We start from the raw sequence: 19,774 nt of genomic DNA, 5'->3' as shown, positions 1-19,774 counted from the left end.
GGGCGGTGGTACGTCGTAGATCTGGAGGTGGTGTGGTGGGGTTGGCGCTTTCGCAAGCGGATCTCGCCTAAAAAGCAGGTCGCCGCCACTATTTTAACCCGTCGTGGTCAGCGAGTCGTCTCGCCACAGTGCAGAGAGAGAGCAGCAGATTCAGCGCGTCTCCAATGGTGCCACCTAAATCCGACCTCTAGAGTGGCCCTAACAGCATCTCCACTTGTGGTTCTCAAATGGACGGCTGAAGGCGCATTGGCACTGCCATATGGAGACGTTGACATGATATTTTTTATTTTGGTGTTGTTTCCACACAAGCACTCCCAAACAGGCTATTCTTATAGGATTTTTAAAAAACTAACTAAATATTTACTTCTAGTTTCATTTTCATGTTATTCAATATCGATGAATGAATAATGCTTTAGGGTAAATCCGAGTAAAACATTATTGACTCATCAATTCCGGATGACATGTGAAACCTGCTTCATCTCTAGCCTACTACCTACTGGCCACCCGATTCTATGGAGGTGGACGATCGACCGCTGCTCTCTCTGTTGATCCGCCGTCGTTGATCCCCCGCTGCTCTCTCCGCCACAAACGTCAAGTAGGTCGCTCTATCCGTGGCCGCCGCCTCCTGACGCAGCAGCTCCTCCAGCTCCTCCCGCCATCGACGGTGCTCCACCTCCTGCCTCCGTAGCTGCAGCTGCATCTCCGCCAAGCGTCGCCGCTCGTAGACTTCATTCTCACGCCGTTGGTGCTCCCGCACCTCCCGCCGCAGCGCAAGCGGCTCCCACCACTGTTGTCGGCGCACCTCCCACCAGCACTGTCGCTCCGCCTCTCGGTGACGCCGCCCCGCCTCCATCGTTTGCCACTCGTCCGCGGCAAATGCTTCTAAGGTCGCCGCTAGCGCCGCCTCCTCCCACGCCTCATACTCTGCGGGCTGCGGGTCCTCCTCCACGACTTCTACGGCCGCCTCTAGCGCCACCTCCTCCCACGCATCGAACATTGGTGGTTTAGATTTTTTTCACTACTGAAGTGAGAGGCGGGGAAGGAGGGATAATATAGACCGCCGGTGAGGCGGGAAACCTCCCGCGCGGTGTCGTGGCGGGAGATCTCCCGCGCGGCGCCCTGTCGTCACTGACAGGCGGCTCCCACGCCCAAAAATTTTTATCTCGCGAGACGTCGGCGCACCTGATTCGCACCCTTCACGAAGGGGCCGGCACGGGGTTGTCGATGCTTCTATTAGGCTTGAAAAAGCGTCGGCGCTTTTTGGGGCGCGCCGGTGTGAGCCCATTTTCGATACCAGCCCAAAAAATGCTATCGGGGAGCGGTATCAGGGGCGCCGGTGGAGATGCTCTAAGTGTACTTACGTCGATCACGGAAAGACAAATGATCATTTTTTACCGTGCCTCTATTTTCATCTAGACGTATTTGGCTCGCGGACACAAAAGTTAACGTTCAAACATAAAAATAAGCAAGTTCAAAGTATTTATTTATTATATCTAATTATTTTAAAATCGGCATGAAAATGAGGTGATATTGATGACTACTCAATGTCTTCATGGTCAGCCAGAGCTCACTGATGCTCAATCAAATTCTTCTATACTGCTGGTAAAGCCATTTCTTGCATCAGCCTTGGACAAAGTTGGCAAACTTCAGATCAAAATATCCGGCATCAGGCCGAACACAGATGCAGACACCACTTACTTCGTAGATGGCATCCCTAGAGTTGTTGCGGTGGAGGTAGTAGATACGTTTCCATAAGCCTCAATGGGGATGGATGTCGAGAAAACACTCACAGAGAGTGCTGCAAATAGAAATGTGGAGGATGGAATTGTGAGTCAGCTGGTACAACTGAATCCCATAGACAAAGAGAAGTCCCTGAAGGAACTCATGAACAGGGACAGAAAGGCCGCGAAGGAGGAAGTCGGAGAAGATTACTGATGGTGCTTAACGGGGGATTGCCTTGATGGAGTGTCTTGATTATGTCCCCGGCAACAGCGCCAGAAAAAGTCTTGCTGAGCGCGGAGTTGATGAAGGAGAATTTATGCGCAACGTTGAGTGGAACCCCAAGAGGAAGGTATGATAAGCACAACAGGAAGTTTTCCCTCGGTAAGAAACCAAGGTTTATCGACCGGTAGGAGAAAAATGTTATCTCCCGAGGTGTTGCAAACCAACTCGTGGCAGGGCGCACTGCCGGCGTCAGCAGCAACGTGGAGACCTGCACACAAACAACCAAGTACTTTGTCCCCAACTTTCAGCGAGGTTGTCAAGCTCACTGGTTTTGCTGAAAACAAAGGATTAAACGAACCGTGTGGAAGAAGAATTGTTTGCAGAGAACAGAACGGAAAAATGATGTAGAAGATTGCAATTAAAAGAAGAAGGACCGGGGTCCATAGTTCACTAGGGACGCCTCCCCAATAAAATAAATATGCTGGGTAAACAAATTACAGATGGACAATTGACAAACAGAGATTCTACGCTAATGGTTGGTGCAGAATACATGCTATGAAAGTATGCGGGCACTACAACAATATACATAGACCGTAATCCAACTGCATCTATGACTAATAATCCACCTTCAGGATTGCATCCGCGACACCCTCCAGTATTAAGTTGCAAGCAACGGACTATCGCTTTAAGCAATGTGTGTAAAGTAAACGATGAAACTACCCTTGAATATAACGCAGATGTTTTCTCACTAGTAGCAATATCACATCTACAATCGTAGAGAACAAGGTCACTTCCCATGGTTAAATAGAGGCATGAACCCACTATCGAGCATCAATACTCCCTCTTGGAGTCGCTAGCATCTACTTGGCCAGAGCATCTACTAGGAACGGAGAGCATGCAAGATCATAATAACATAATACATAATCCCAAGCAAAGCAATCTCTCTATAAATCGGATCCACATCAAACCAATATGTAGCAATTACAAATAGATGATCTTGATCATGTTAGGCATCTCACAAGATCTATACATGAAGCACAACAAGGAGATGACAGCCATATAGCTACTGCTATGGACCCATGGTCCCGTGGAGGACTACTCACGCATCACCTCGGATGAAGACATGGCGATGTAGAGGCCTCCGGCGGTGATTTCCCTCTCCGGCAGGGTGCCGGGATGGACTGCAGAACCCTCCCGAACTAGGGTTTCGGTTGACGGCGGCGACGGAACTTTTCGTGGATGGAGGCTCTCGTCCCTGGGATTTTCCCGATGCGAGAAATAAATAGGCGGAAGGGCGGAGCAAACCGGTGGGGGCTGGAAAAGACGCCATGCATGCTGGTGACAATATCAAAGCTGGGCAGAAGAAGAAACAAACCAGGTAAGTGCCAAAGATACCGATGCATGTGCTTCTGATTGAGAATGGGCCAGCAGCAAGTATTCCTCAGGCCGGGGTAGGAGAGAGTGGTGATAATTCTGAAGATGACCCACGGAGTGAGAATTCACAGAAAAGGCAAAAGAATAGTTCAACCGTTTCAACATCTCGATCGGCGGATCAGGCGATGGCTGATGAGCAGCCCCGCCGCACGCAATGATCTTCTTATGCTGGAACTGTTGAGGTTTGGGGTCGGACTCGACAGTGGGCGAGCTTCAATGGCTCACCAGGAATTTCCGACCTACCTTCCTCTTCTTGTCGGAAACGAAGATGAAGGATAAGAGAGTACAAAATTTTATGTGGACACTTGGATACTCTGGCAGTTTTGTTGTTAGTTGCGAGGGTCTTAGTGGTGGACTCGTGCTTTTCTGGTTGAAGCCTTTCTCGGTCGAGCTGAAGGGGTTTAATGCGCATGCATCGATGTGGTCATTTCAGGAGATTCTGGAGATAAATGGCGAACAACCTTTGTGTATGGGGAGCCTCGAAGAGATAAACGACACGAATTTTGGCAACTTCTCCGACGTCTTCGGACCGAGTGGGATGGCCCGTGGCTGTGTTGTGGTGATTTCAACGAGGCACTTACACATGATGAGCACTATGGCTCTAGTGACATATCGGACTCACAAATGCAATTGTTTCGAGAATGTCTCGAGGATTGTCAGCTTGTTGATCTTGGGTTTACTGGACCTAAATATACTTGGTCGAATAGACAACAACAAGTGGATACTAATGTGAGAGTGAGGCTTGATTGTGCTGTTGGCAATGGAGCATTTTCTGCAATGTTTGATAATTGCAGAGTGGAGAATGTTATCACGACAACATCTGATCACCTAGCTCTTGCTATCTCCTTGGAATCCTTCGCGGCGCCTGTGGCTTGGCCACCGGTGCAGTCAGGGTTCAAATTTGAAGCGGCATGGCTTCGCTCTCCCGAGTACAAGGACGTGATGCAATCAACATGGGCGGCAAGCAAACTCGGCCCACCATCGCTCCAGGGTACTTGGGCTTCACTCCATTATGTGGCGGGGTCACTCAAGAAATGGAGCCAGGAGACTTTTGGTTCCATCAGGAGGAAGATTAAAGGACTCGAGCGCCAACTCTTATTCCTTCGAGTCGGCCCAGTATGTGATGCTTCTATTAAAGAGGCGCGAGAGATTGAGCTGAAACTCTGTGAAATGTTTGAAGTGGAGGAAACAATGGCACGACAACGGTCCCGTGTCGAGTGGTTGAAGGAGGGTGATCACAACACCTCCTTTTTCCATGTGCGTGTGTCGGCACGATGGTGTGCAAATACTATCAAGGCCCTGGTTCGCGAGGACGGGTCTCGATGTGATCAGCTACATGAAATCAAAGGTATGGTGGAGAATTTTTATGCATCTTTGTTTACCTCTGAACCTTGTGAAGCTACTGATGTGGTTCTTGAGTCTATCCGTGTAAGAGTTACATATGATATGAATGCAGAGTTATGTAAAGAATATACGGATGAAGAGATCAAGATCGATCGCACTCTTCCAAATGGGTCCCATTAAAGCGCCGGGGCTTGATGGCTTCCCGACCCTTTTCTACCAGACACACTGGGACTTCATCAAGGAAGAAATTTGTTCGGCTGTGAGAGGTTTTTTGAATGGAGATCCGATTCATGAGGGTCTGTGTGATTCAGTAGTGGTGTTGATCCCCAAGGTGACACACCCTCTCCATCTCAAAAATTTCAGGCTGATTAGTCTATGTAATGTATTATACAAGATTGTCTCCAAAGTACTCGCCAATCGCCTGAAGCTTTGTTTACCCGATATCATTTCAGAGCATCAAAGCGCTTTCGTACCGGGAAGGCTCATCACTGATAATGCGCTTATTGCCTATGTGTGTCTGGATACAATTCGGAAACAAAATGCCAAGAGGCCCTTCTTTGCACTGAAAATCGACATGATGAAAGCATATGACAGGGTGGAGTGGCACTATCTGCAGGGATGTTTGAGCAAACTAGGTTTTGCGCATGCATGGATTAATTATGTGATGAGTTAATGGTGAACTAACCGAACCGGTTGTGCCCACAAGGGGTATTAGACAAGGAGACCCGATCAGCCCATATCTCTTTTTGCTTCAAACAGAGGGGTTGTCCAGTCTGCTTAAGGTGAAAGAGGACTCTGGTCAGCTACAAGGTGTTCGTAATGGCAGGTGATACGCGTACAACACGCGTCCGTTGGGAACCCCAAGAGGAAGGTGTGATGCGCACAGCGGCAAGTTTTCCCTCAGTATGAAACCAAGGTTTATCGAACCAGTAGGAGCCAAGAAGCACGTTGAAGGTTGATGGCGGCGGGATGTAGTGCGGCGCAACACCAGGGATTCCGGCGCCAACGTGGAACCTGCACAACACAACCAAAGTACTTTGCCCCAACGAAACAGTGAGGTTGTCAATCTCACCGGCTTGCTGTAACAAAGGATTAACCGTATTGTGTGGAAGATGATTGTTTGCAGAAAACAGAGAACAAGATTGCGATGATTGTATTTCAAGATAGAGAATTGGACCGGGGTCCACAGTTCACTAGAGGTGTCTCTCCCATAAGATAAACAGCATGTTGGGTGAACAAATTACAGTTGGGCAATTGACAAATAAAGAGGGCATGACCATGCACATACATATTATGATGAGTATAGTGAGATTTAATTGGGCATTACGACAAAGTACATAGACCGCTATCCAGCATGCATCTATGCCTAAAAAGTCCACCTTCAGGTTATCATCCGAACCCCCTCCAGTATTAAGTTGCTAACAACAGACAATTGCATTAAGTATTGCGCGTAATGTAATTAGTGACTACATCCTTGAACATAGCACCAATGTTTTATCCCTAGTGGCAACAGCACATCCATAACCTTAGAGGTTCTTGTCACCCCTCCAGATTCACGGAGACATGAACCCACTATCGAGCATAAATACTCCCTCTTGGAGTTACTAGCATCAACTTGGCCAGAGCATCTACTAATAACGAAGAGCATGCAAGATCATAAACAACACATAGACATAACTTTGATAATCAACATAACAAGTATTCTCTATTCATCGGATCCCAACAAACGCAACATATAGAATTACAGATAGATGATCTTGATCATGTTAGGCAGCTCACAAGATCCGACAATTAAGCACAATGGGGAGAAGACAACCATCTAGCTACTGCTATGGACCCATAGTCCAGGGGTAGACTACTCACACATCACTCCGGAGGCGACCATGGCGGCGTAGAGTCCTCCGGGAGATGATTCCCCTCTCCGGCAGGGTGCCGGAGGCGATCTCCTGAATCCCCCGAGATGGGATTGGCGGCGGCGTTTCTGGAAGGTTTTCCGTATCGTGGCTCTCGGTACTGGGGGTTTCGCGACGGAGGCTTTAAGTAGGCAAAAGGGCAGGTCAGGAGGCGGCACAAGGGGCCCACACCACAGGGCCGCGCGGCCAAGGGGGGGGGGGGGGCGCCGCCCTAGGGTGTGGCCACCTCGTGGCCCCACTTCGTCTCCTCTTCGGTCTTCTGGAAGCTTCGTGGCAAAATAGGACCCTGGGCGTTGATTTCGTCCAATTCCGAGAATATTTCGTTACTAGGATTTACAAACCAAAAACAAGCAGAAACAAAGAATCGCACTTCGGCATCTTGTTAGTAGGTTAGTTCCAGAAAATGCACGAATATGACATAAAGTGTGCATAAAACATGTAGATAACATCAATAATGTGGCATGGAACATAAGAAATTATCGATACGTTGGAGACGTATCAGCAGTGTTGGACCACCTATCTCTCACCTCCTCTTTGCTGATGATAGTATTTTTTTCTCGAGAAGTGATGACCGCAGTGTCAAGGCTCTTGATGAAACATTGCAACTGTATTGTGATGGGTCTAGACAGAAGATTAACAGGGAGAAGTCCTCTATATTCTTTGGTACTCATTGCGATCAGGGTGTAAAACAATCAGTAATGGATGTTGTGGAAGTACACTATGAAATTCTCCAGGATACTTATCTTTTGATGCCTACCTTCAATGGACGGTGCTCCTTCAGGGTCTTTTCATTTTCTCCAAGACCGGTTATGGAAAAGAATCATGGGAGCGTCAGATCGCCCTCTATCGAGGTCGGGCAAGGAGGTTTTTATCAAGGTGGTATTGCAAGCTCTACCGGCCTTCATTATGAGTTGCTTTCAAATTCCAGTCACCAATTGTGATCATATGCGGAGAGCTATCGCGGATTTCTTTTGGGGAACAGAAGAGGGCAATAAGAATATGCACTGGCGCTCTTGGGATTGGCTTTCTTCTCCTAAGCAGTTTGGAGGATTGGGTTTTCGTGACCTTGTTCTCTTTAATCAAGCCATGCTAGGCCGTCAGTGCTAGCATTTACTCACCGAACCTGAATCGTTGTGTGCGAGGGTTTTGAAGGGTAGATATTTCCCTGAAACAGACTTTTGGCACGCGACCAAGCCTCAATCTTCTTCTTACACATGGAGAAGCATTCTGCTCGGGAAGGAGTTGATTAAACATGGCATCCGTTGGGGCATTGGCGACGGTACAAGAACGAGACTACTGTCAGATCATTGGATCCCGGAGATCTCTCCTGGTGACATAGGCATCCCCAATGGGCCTGCCGAAAATGGTACCCGGGGTTTACTGAAGGCCCACGACTCGAAGAATAAGAAGAATCGGAAGCCCAAGTTACTATTAAGGAAAGCTAGAGTTGTATTAGGAAATAATATTTGTAATCTTGCGGGATGGGTTGGAAACCCTCCCGGACTCTGTAACCTGTGTATTACGAATCCCTCGGCTCCGCCTCCTATATAAGGGGGAGTCGAGGGACAAAGAAACCATCGATTCATTGTCTCACGAAACCCTAGTTTCCACATCGTCGAGTACTTTTCGGCTGAAACCTTCGAGATCTACTTGCCCTCTACTTCCGACTAAAACCCTAGTCTACAACTTGTAGGCATTGATAAGTTAATCCCTTGTCACCTGGTTTCCTTAAACCCCGTGGCCCTATTCCAACGAATGCTTGTGTGTCTCTGATGATGGATAGCGATCGGATGACCTGGGACATTGATCGCATCCAGACCTTGTTTGATGAAGAGACAACGGCAAAAATTCTTCAAGTTCCCATCAGCAGGCATGGTGGAGAGGATTTCACATCTTGGCCACATACGAAGAATGGCTCTTACTCTGTCCGTTCTGGCTACCATCTGGCCCGGACAGAGGCTTTTCATCTGGCAAGGAGCATGCCCAAACAGGGGCTCTCATCGACCGCGGAAGACGACTCTCGACTATGGAAGAAATTGTGGGCGATCAAGGCCCCGGGAAAAATGAAGATTACATTATGGCGCTTCATCCATGATTGTCTACCGTCTGGTCACCAACTGAAACATATATGCATCCCTGCATCGGATGCTTGTGTGTACTGCGGGAGAGAGGAGCACGCCATACATACGATGATGTTCTGTCAGTTTGCAAGGGATGTGTGGAATGAATTGAAAGCATCTTTTCCGATCGAACTACAGAGGAAGAATTTCATTAATCCTAAGGCTTGGACCTTTGATTTTATCTCTAGGTCTAACCATAGGGGGAACACTTTGCTGGCAGTGGCTTTCTGGCATATTTGGAATGCAAGAAATGGGGTGCGTAATGGTGATCATATGAAGAGTCCCCGAGAACTAGCCGAGCAAATTAAAGGGTATGTTGACATGATTGAGCTGCATCTATATAAACCTCTCTCTAACCATAGTCATGATTCCAAGTCTTCTATTGCTAAATGGAGTCCACCGCCGGAGGGAAAGGTTTAGATAAATGTAGATGCAGCAATTTTCAAGACCTCCAAGCGAACGTGAGTTAGCGTTGTGATTAGGAACTACAGAGGCATATGCTTAGCTGCTTGCAGCGAGCTTCTTCTTGAGGTTGCAACGCCAGAACTTGCTGAAGCACTGGCTGCTAGACGTGCAATGTCGTTCGCTATCGAGGAGGGTTTTGATCAAGTCGTGTTAGCCTCTAATTGCTTATCGGTGGTACAGCGCATCAAGTCCACCACCATGAATCGTTTATACATGGGAGTGGTGATCCAGGATATATACAAAAGATGGCGGCGATGTTTTCCTCTATCTCCTTCTGTCATGTCCTCTGTAGTCTAAATGAATCGGCACATATTTTAGCTCATAGGGTTGAGTTGTATGGTTTTATCTCCTTTAGACATGTGATACCGGATTGTATCCTAAAAATGCTTTGTACTGATTATATTTGATCAATAAAGTGCCTAATTTCTCTCAAAGAAACCCAGCTCGACCCCAATTTCAACAGCTGCTGAAATTCGTAACAGAGAAACACGTTCATATGATAGCAGACTTTAGATTTCAGAGTGCAGACCCATCCGTCTCGTTTAGGGTTCACTCCCCTACCCACAAGGCCACAACTGCTCTGCTCGGTCTCCGCAACCTCGCCCCTCCCCTTCCTCCAACTTATCCCCATGGGCAAGTCCGGCGCCCGAAAGAAGAAGCCGTCCCCTCCCGCCGCCGCCGCCCCCACCGCCACCGCCACCGCCAAATCGCCTCCGGTCGCAGCCGAGCAGAAGGCTCCGCCGTCCGCGCCCCCCGCAGCGAACGGGGCGGCGCCGCACGAGCTCCCGTTGGCCCCGGCCGTGCTCCTGCGCAGCGCGCACGAGCTCAAGGAGGAGGGCAACCGCCTCTTCCAGTCGCGCGACTACCCGGGCGCGCTGCGCCAGTACGAGCTCGCGCTCCGCCTCGCCCCGCGCGGCCACCCCGACCGCGCCGTCTTCCACAGCAACCGCGCCGCCTGCCTCCTCCAGCTCCGCCCCGTCGACCACAGGGCCGTCGCCGACGAGTGCTCCCTCGCGCTCCAGGCCGAGCCGCGCTTCCCGCGGGCGCTCCTCCGCCGCGCCCGCGCGCTCGACGCCCTCGGCCGCTACGACCTCGCGCTCGCCGACACCCTCGCGCTCCTCGCCCTCGACCCCGACCACCGCGACGCCCTCGACCTCGCCCACCGCCTACGCTCCCGCATCTCCTCCTCCACCTCCACCCACGAGCCCACCAGCCGCCCCTCCCCCGCCGCCCTCGGCGCCTCCGCCGTCGTGGCCGGCCTCGGCCCATCCCTCCCCTCCCGCCCCTTTCCCAAGAAACAATCGCCTCCCTCACCTCCACCCGCGCAGCAGCAGCAGCCAACTCCAGCGATGTCCAAATTTAATCCCTCGCCAGCGCCCAAGCTGGTGCCTTTCTCCAACTCCCCGTCATCCTCTGCCAAGGCTTCAGCTGCCGACATTTCCCAGAAGACCGTGCCGGCACTCTCAGTGCCCTCATCCCAACCAGCGACGCGGACGGCACTCATCGACAGGAAGGTTGTGACCAGATGGAGGCCTCTCAAGCTGGTGTATGGCCATGACATTAGGCTTGGGCAGATGCCAGAAAAATGCACCTTTCAGACGCTCCGGGAAGTCGTGGCGAAGCGCTTCCCATCATCCAAGGCTGTGTTGATGAAGTACAAAGATGCCGACGGGGATCTAGTTACCATCACTTGCACGGCAGAGCTCCGGTTGGCCGAGGCTTCTGGTGTTGGCGCCGGTGTAACAGAAGGTGATAATAAGCTTCCTACCTTGAGGCTGCACGTTGTTGAAGTAAGCCCAGAGCAGGAGCCTGCTCTGCCAACAGAAGAGATCAAGCTAGAGGAGGAGGAGGAGGAGGGAGAGTTGTTGGTCGCCGCTGAAGATAGCTCTTCACATACTTCTGCAGAGGTGACCAATGCCGAGGTGGCAAAGCCAGATCTGGAGAACGGGGTTGCTGAACAGAGCACTCTGGCAGGGAAGAAAGATTGTGGCCATTCTGAGTGCAAGGAAGCTGAGATTGATGATTGGCTGCTTCAGTTTGCAGAGCTGTTCCGAAACCAGGTTGGGATCGATGCTGATGCGCATCTGGACCTTCATGAACTGGGAATGGAGCTGTGTTCCGAAGCGCTCGAGGAAACCGTGACCAGCGAGGAGGCCCAATCCCTTTTTGAGATGGCTGCAGCGAAATTCCAGGAGGTCGCCGCCTTGGCATTGTTTAACTGGGGAAATGTGCATATGTGCGCAGCAAGGAAGCGCATCCCTCTTGATGAATCTTCTCCAAAGGAAATCATGTCTGCCCAGCTCCGCACAGCTTACGATTGGGTGCGCGAGAGGTATGCTCTTGCAGGGCACAAGTACGAGGAGTCCCTGAAAATCAAGCAAGACTTCTATGAAGGCCTTCTTGCTCTAGGCCAGCAACACTTTGAGACTGCAAAGCTTCATTGGTCGTTTGCATTGGCAGACAAGGTTGACCTGTCTGTCTGGGATTCTTCAGAGACATTCAAGCTTTTTGATAGTGCTGAGGAGAAAATGAGGGCTGCAACAGACATGTGGGAGAAAGTGGAAGAACAGAGAATGTTAGACTTAAAAACACCTGGCGCGAGTGACAAGGATGAGGTATTGAAGAAAAGAAGAAAACAACACAGTGCAGATGGTCAAGGGGAGTTGACACCAGATGAGGCAGCTGAGCAGGCAGCGGTAATGAGGCAACAGATCCACCTATTCTGGGGCAATATGCTTTTTGAGCGCTCTCAAGTGGAATTCAAACTTAGTGTTGGTGATTGGAAGAAGAATCTCGATGCTTCTGTCGAAAGGTTTAAGCTGGCTGGAGCTTCAGAATCAGATATCTCCACAGTGCTCAAGAATCATTTTTCAAACACAGTCTCTGAGTCCGGAGAGAAGAATGTCGCACCTTCAGGCACAGAAAGCTCCCAAACAAGCGAAAACATCGATGATGAGTCTGTTGTTGAAAGCTAAGTTCTCATTGTTTTAAGCTAAGATGAAATCGATGCGTCACGTATTCTATTGTTTGGTAGGACTTATTTGTTCTTGATAACATCTTCATGGTGTTGTATCATGATCACCAATTTAGAGATGATTATCATACTGAGTTTTTTATATGCAGAACTAGTGTGGACTTCACATGAACATCTTGATAATTGCTTCGTCTTATCTTAATATTTCTTGATGAATTTCTTGAGCCAGTTATTAGATATATAATGGGAGATTTTTGAACATCACATGAGCCACTGTGAGAATGTTCGTAAATGATGTTCTCTAAAACTGGTAGTGCTTATTCCAGTCACCGCAATGGTATTTCAGAGTATATAATGGGAGATATTGAACATCACATGAGCCACTGTCAGAATGTTTGTAAATGTGCTCTAATCATTTTTTTTAAATTGATAGTGCATATTCCAGTCACTGCAATGGTATTTCAGAGTATATAATTGGAGATTTTGAACATCACATGAGCCACTGTCAGAATGTTTGTAAATGTTCTCTAATCATTTTTTTAAATTCATAGTGCATGTTCCAGTCACTGCAATGATATTTCAGTGTATATATAGTTACTGAACCTTATACATATATTTGTGAAGCATTGATATAGATTGCAACGCTCCCTAGTATCTTATGTTTCTTAGTAGCAAGTGTGCCTTCGATTGGATTTGGCTCCAGAGAAACAGGAAAACATATTACTTTCAGTTTGGTTCAAATTCGTGTGAAAGCTATAAAATAGTATCTCCGTTGACTAACTGCATGTCCTACAACTCCGGCTTTTCTCTAGACTCTAGTACATATAATACACAGGGGATCGGCACATCTGTGCATTTGAGAAAGAAAGCCACAGAATGACAAACGTAGTACTCCGTCCTGACCTAATTACTTGTCGCAGGTTCAATGAACCTAGACACATTTTAGCCTACATTTTGCCTAAATCTGTGGCAAGTATTTAGGGCTGGGGGGAACATGCGAGCAGTAGGCTCCGCACACGACCTACAAATGAAATGAAAGAAATGGATAAGGGAAAATTCAACCAAAAAGGTAACTGGACAAATGCTGGATCCTTTGGGATAGCAAGAGCCATTAAACACCTACCAGCAAGTGATGACTGTAATCGCAAACATTGAGTGGCTAGATTATATTACTTGTTTTGTTCTATTTAATCCCTATCCAGCAATCATTTAATTCATCCAAGCTGATGGAGATTACAGGCTACAGGATATAATGCCATTTGCAATAACAGCAAGGTGTGCTGCGATGCCGTGACAGCTCTGATGAGTTGGATACAGGACTCTGATAGTTGGTATGTTTCTCCACAGTGCAGCCCACTTGTGTCTGTATTTGTTTGAACTTAATTGCATATACTTGCATATCATTGGCTAATGCTTTCCAAGTTTTCATCAGACTTTTTCTTGTGATGCTTCCTTATTTTGTTAGTATTACTGACATTGTCTATTTGGTGGTCACTATCAAAGGGTGTAGTCATGGTCCTCTTATATAAAATAATATCTGGTATAATTTTTATTTACAAAGTCCATTATACTCCCTAAAATGTTTAAGGATTCCACTATACATACCTTAGCTTTGAAACTGGTCACTTTATAGCCCTTCATTGTCGAAACTGGTGCATATCAGCCCCTTCCCCTAAACCACCCTGGTTTCGGTTAATGTTTTATCCGCGTGTTCACGTTTTTATTGATATAGCATCTGGTACTCTAAAATGTACCACTATTTTTGACTAAAAAAAACCCTGTGCAGAGACCAGTCATACTTAGCATATCGTGGACTCATGAAAGGGTCATTGAGAAGAAAGGTGATTTGGCCGGTGGTAGGTCCATGTTTAGGTGAGTAAGTTCTGTAACATGGCTGTCTAGTATCTACACAGAACAAATCTGAGGGGACATATCAGGTGCAAATGCGTATGTTCTGAAAATCTGAAAATTTCTACTCCTGGCCTTTCGATCATGTACCAAGGGTGAGATTTGAGTCTTTGTACCAGCACCAGATATGAAGCACGTTTTTTCACATACCACCCTAGTACTAACAGATTTCATGTTCCAGGAAATCATTAGCCTAGTCAGTTTGGACTTTGGAGATTCCTGTATTTGGTAGCGACCCTAAAATTGGCAACCCAAAAACTCACAATTGAAGAACAATTCCGATCTGAAAAAGCCTAGAAATTCCAGGCAAAAGAATTTGCCGGTTTTGAAAGAAACTTCGAATCTGAATTGACATAATAAAAATATTTCTGGAACATTCTGGATGAACATTCCAGAATGAACATCAAATTTCACTGTCCAAATGAATATTTCAGATCTGAAATAGACTTCACTTTTTTTACAGAAAACAAAACAAAAGTTCTTACCAAATATATGATGATTCCATTAGATCTGGTACAGCTTGAGGAAAAGAAATGGCAACGAACAAACTGAATATGTATTCTAGTCTGCTCCAAATCAGGCCGCAGTGAGAGAGAAGATGGAAGTAAATACTGCCATCTTGCTGGTCTTCCCCGCCGCTGGTTTTGCTATTCACACCGCCTCCGTTCTTCGAACTGCTGGCAGGCTTCCTCCCTGGGGAGGGATTCAGCTGGGGAGTGCTGAGGATGGGGAAGAGAGAGAGAGAGAGAGAGAGAGAGAGAGAGAGAGAGAGAGAGAGAGAGAAATCACAACAATGTGTGAGAACGAGAGGGTGATATGAGTTTAGGGTTTGTTTTGCAAAACAGTTTATGTTGGCATTTTCAGATTTGCAGAAGTTGGGCCATTTTCACCTGATACATCCCTGAACAAATCTGTATTATCGAAAGGTTGATGTTGATTTCCCACCAGTTAGTTAGGGATGTTTCCTGGACTCGGAAAAGAGTGTAGAATAAATAAGTCCATGAAAAAAATAGTGGTGGTCACAGATGCAACATACTCCAATATAGCAAACCAGTGTAGTCACAACGGACTGACATCATGATTTACTAGTATTTTTAGGCTCTTCTTGAAGGGGCGATACATGGGCTAAGCCCTAGATGTGGCTTGATCTTCACGGATTTGGGTAGGATTCATGGGGGGTGGATGAACGCAGGGCGGAAGTCAGGGATGGGAACTCACACACATAAATCGGTTTTGTCCTCGTTGGGCTGAAACACCTACTCGATAGGTTGTGAGAAAAGATCTTTTGGTAGTCCCGAAAAGAGATCGACAAATCAATGGATAGAACCCTAGAAGGGTGAAAAGACGAAGTTGATAGAAGTGCAAGCAAAAGACCAAATAAGGTAGAAGTGCAAGCAAAATATCAACTATGGTAGAAGTCACCAAAGAGGAAAGATCCTTTGATATGGAGAATGGGTGGTACAATAGATGTTTAGTCTATGGTAGGGGTTGTCCCACAAGGGGTCAAGAGCATAGCTCAATTCTAATCTCAATCTCGTTCTAACCCTAGATCTGAGCCAAGAAGGCTATGCCTGGTAGGTACGAAACGGTAAGTTACAAGCCGAAATAGGCAGATTTGGGCGTTGACAGTGTTGACCGGAACTTCCGGTCACTTAGGCCGGTAGTACCGTGGCGAAAGTACCGGTCTAGTCCTAGCCAAGTTCTGGAAATGGGTACCGAGGCCACAGAAGGTTACTACGAGCAAAACTGCGCTTATCGAAATTTGGGCGGTAGTACCGGTGGGATCGGCGGAAGTTCTGGCTGTGGATCTTCTGGGCGACTTCCTTCACGGCTGTGGAGGCTTGGGGCGGTAGTACCGGTGCGTGCGGGCGGTAGTACATGCCCTGTTGCTGGGAGCTCATTTCATCGTCTTCTTCTCTCCCGTTGGCTTGGTTCCATGGATGTAGTTCTTGCACAATGCACCTGATGACATAGATAGTGTTTGCGTTGAGTAGCAATCCGTCCAACGGGTTGTCAAGATCATACGTGGAGAGGAGTGAATTCACCTCGTGTTGGATGGCCTTGACACGGGCTCGAGTCATCGGTCCACGTAGTGGACTTGGTGATCTTGAGGCGGTGGTGTCCGAAGGCCACCCCGTATCATGCAGTCAGTCCACGGTGTGAAATAAAACACATCAGAGTTAGCTGACCTGCGGCTCCCAAAAGTAAAACCTACTTCGGCATCGCTAATTTGCTATCTACCACACATTTAACATTTTCTTTCACATTACACATTTTGGCATATAAAGTAGACATTTGTTGATTCCTCTAAGGTTCTAGTTGTCAGATGAAAAAAGAGAAATTTTGCAAAATGTGTAATTTGTTGGTAGTCACGCAATATGCATGGCTTTGCAAAACTCCTGCTATATGTGTTTGTTGTAGAGTGCTTGTCTACTTTCTTCCTGCGTAACAAAAGCAAAATCTGTTGCATGGGATTTCCCTTTCTAATTTGCAGTTTTATCTTTCTTATATATTTCTTGTATATGGGACTTCTCTATGTTGTTTGAATCAGCACAAATTGAATCTGTTAGTTTTCAAATATTATATGAATGTTAATTATGTATCTCCATCACTTTCTCCAAACCAACATCAGAAAGTGAGGGTCGAGAGGCAGCATGCCCAGTAGCTGGCGATGTGCTATCAGTAGCATCACAAGTTTCAGGCTGTATATTTGAAGAATGATCATAATGAGATCCAGGAGATTTTACACCAACAGGCAGAGTGATAACATCAAGCTCATCATTTCAATTGCTTCTATCGGTTGTTGTACGCTCTTTAATCCACAGTTGTGCAATACCAAAGGCAGGGGCATTGCTCCAGAAATTACTCCTCTGAACATAAATCGACTGCCAATGAGGATAGGATGCTCCACCAAGAAAGAAAAAAAGAAACAAGGAACCTAGTTTTAGCAATTTTACCTCTGCTAACATCTATATTAATTTCTCCACGAGATTCGAAATTAGCTTCTTGAAATTCTGGCTGTGTTCTCCCGTTGTTATTAGATTCAGGACAGAATTGCAATGAACATTGCTTGGCTTATAATACTGGAAGTTACACTAAAGGAGGAAAATTCCCTGGGAAAATAAAAAATGTGCATGTACATTACCTTCCAGGTTTGATATTTTCCATCTCTTCAGAAATAAAATTGGAAGCAGTGACATCAGTAGAAGCACTTGAAAGTTTTGACAATCCTTGTTCTGCCAAACTCAATCCACTGTCAGGCGGTTGCCTGAATGAGTTGTTTGACAAAGCTATGGAGTGTCTTCTCCCATAAGAGAGGATATATGAAAGGAAAACGCAAAGCCAATCTCGACGGCTATTTCTGGTAGCGAACATTGCGTAAATTTGTCATATGATATATGCTGCTACAATATGCATGGACATTATACAAAAAATGCAACCCTTACCATCGTAAGCCCAGATAGTAGTAGACAGGCAAAACTGAAAAGAGCAATAGCTAGGCAGATACTACACTGTTTGCACAATAAGCTTCTGAATACAAATATATTTCATTACTTATGATACAAGATTATACCAAAATAGTGATCTTATACATGCAGAAGTTATAGAATAAAATCCACAAGTATGTACCGACATAGTCACATAGACCAGGTTCATTCATACTAGAATCACGAGATTCAAATAGAGAAGGGATACTAAGAGCATCTCCAGTTGCGTTCCCCAAGCGCGCCGGATTTAGCGTTTGGGGACACTGTTTCTTCATGCCGCGTTTGGAGCGCATCGCTGCCCAGTCGCGTCCCCCAAACAGAAATTTAGATTTTTTTAAATTGAATAAAAAACAGTCGAATTTATTCAAACTTGCTATATATTACATGGATTTGAACGAAATTCGATGAAATTTAAACCTAAACCCTAATCTAGTAGTACTTGTGGCGCCCAGATGGGTCGTAATACTGGTGAAAGTTGTACATGCTGTCGTCGACGGCGTCCTTCTTGCCGCGCTCGGCGGGCTGGGCCCAGCTTCGTCATCGTTGGTGAGGTCGACGAGTGGGCATCCCAGCGTCGCGGATGGACATGGCCATCGCCACGTCGATGTCGCCCCTCCAGGCGTCCTTGTCGTTCAACAACACCATGAACTGGGAAGTCCTCGAGGTCGTCGCTGCTGGCGATGAGGCGCTGCCGCCGCTCGTACCCCGCCATCTTCGTGGCCTCCTTGTCGTCCTGCTCCGCCTTCACCTCCGGTTTCAGAACGAGGAGGGCGCCACCAGCGCGCCTCTACTGTTGCCGTGCTGGTTCGCGGATGGTGATGTCGAATTTAAATTTAGATTTTTTAAACAGTCACCACTCGCGACGCGGTTTCGTGCTCTGTTAGGCGCGCTCAAAGCGTCCCCTATGGAGCGGGGACAGGCTCGAGGCGCCGGACAACATATTGAGCCGCGCCGGGCGGGAAGGGCCTTTGGGACGCGCGACCGGGGCCGATAAAATATCCGGCGCACCCCAAAAACCTTTGAGGGTCGCTTTGGGGAACACGCTAGAGATGCTTTAAGTATGAAATAGGAAGTATAAGGCTAGCCATAGTGCTATTATCATACCTGTATCATGCACATTGGTCCCACAAAAATGCTGATGTGGCAGCTAATTAAGGAGGATAGAGGAGATTCGAGTAACATAGGTAAATACCGTATCATAGCGCAAACATAGCGCAAACAACGAGAAAAATTAATGCTAAACAAATCTTGTACACAAATTTGCATTAAGATTCTAAAAAACAATAAATATAGCATGACAGATACTACTCCATGATACTAACCACAATAGAGATAGTATCATGTAGTAGTATCATATGCATGATACTTACCACTATGACCAGCCTAAGAATCTCAACTGGTAATATGTTTGCTAAATAGTAATGGTTGACTAATAAACATTAAATGCATTCCCACTTGAAGCTCGTAGGTCCAGACTTCCATAGAGGCTTAAGTAATAGTATAGTTAGATTCTGATGAAATATGTAGCTTAAAAGATTGACTGAATGGTATAAAATTAACAAAACATGATTTTATCTAATGCACATGTCCAAGTAGAAAGACTGTATGATTATTTTCTTAATCAGTTTTCATTGTGCCAATGTGATGTGCAAGGGCTTACCTAATTGTTAGGAGAGAAACTAGTATGAGTCTCGGCTCTAAATCAGTTTCAGAATTTCTAGAAAATATAATATCCTCAGTGAACCCGGTAACTCGACGAAACATGTGTAGAGTCGATATCATGTCACTCTCAGCCAATACCCGAGAAGTTGTAATGGAGAGGAAAACCACATTGTTTTATTCCTACATCAAAATAATGTACACACAGATCACTGTCATGAAAACAGAATATGGTTACAGAAATAGTTAAGTTAAGAGCAGGAATGGGTGTTCCTCCAAAAGAAACCCATTGAAGTTATAACGAGCGTAAACAAAAATTAAATATGCATTGTCCTAATAATTCCAATGTGGGAGATCTCAAAACAACAGTGTCCCACATGCTTGAGATGAACTAGCTATTGCAAAGTAAGATATTTTGGCAAAATGGAGTGACAATTGTTGGGATTTCTGGATCCAGGGACCCGTTTTAGGCAAATGAATGTCGTATTTGAATAGATTTTGAGGGAGGGATGAAGGAGAAGGCCA

General features: G+C 46.6%; 1 protein-coding gene across 1 annotated transcript; it reads left to right on the top strand.

Annotated features, from left to right (window-relative positions):
• Nucleotides 1-9,761: 9,761 nt before the first annotated feature.
• Nucleotides 9,762-12,410, top strand: LOC127300354 (protein CLMP1). The gene has a single exon (XM_051330456.2). It carries the CDS (start codon nt 9,850-9,852, stop codon nt 12,193-12,195), a length of 2,346 nt encoding a protein of 781 aa, XP_051186416.1. The 5' UTR covers nt 9,762-9,849; the 3' UTR covers nt 12,196-12,410.
• The last annotated feature ends 7,364 nt before the right edge of the window (nt 12,411-19,774 follow it).

This window comes from Lolium perenne, chromosome 5 (genome assembly GCF_019359855.2).
Source record: "Lolium perenne isolate Kyuss_39 chromosome 5, Kyuss_2.0, whole genome shotgun sequence".
NCBI lineage: Eukaryota > Viridiplantae > Streptophyta > Magnoliopsida > Poales > Poaceae > Lolium > Lolium perenne.
Note: the sequence above shows the minus strand (reverse complement) of the source record. Positions and strands in the feature narration are given on the sequence as shown.

Coding starts and splice junctions, on each gene's coding strand:
- LOC127300354 (XM_051330456.2), top strand. CDS start 9,850: ATGGGCAAGTCCGGCGCCCGAAAGAAGAAGCCGTCCCCTCCCGCCGCC.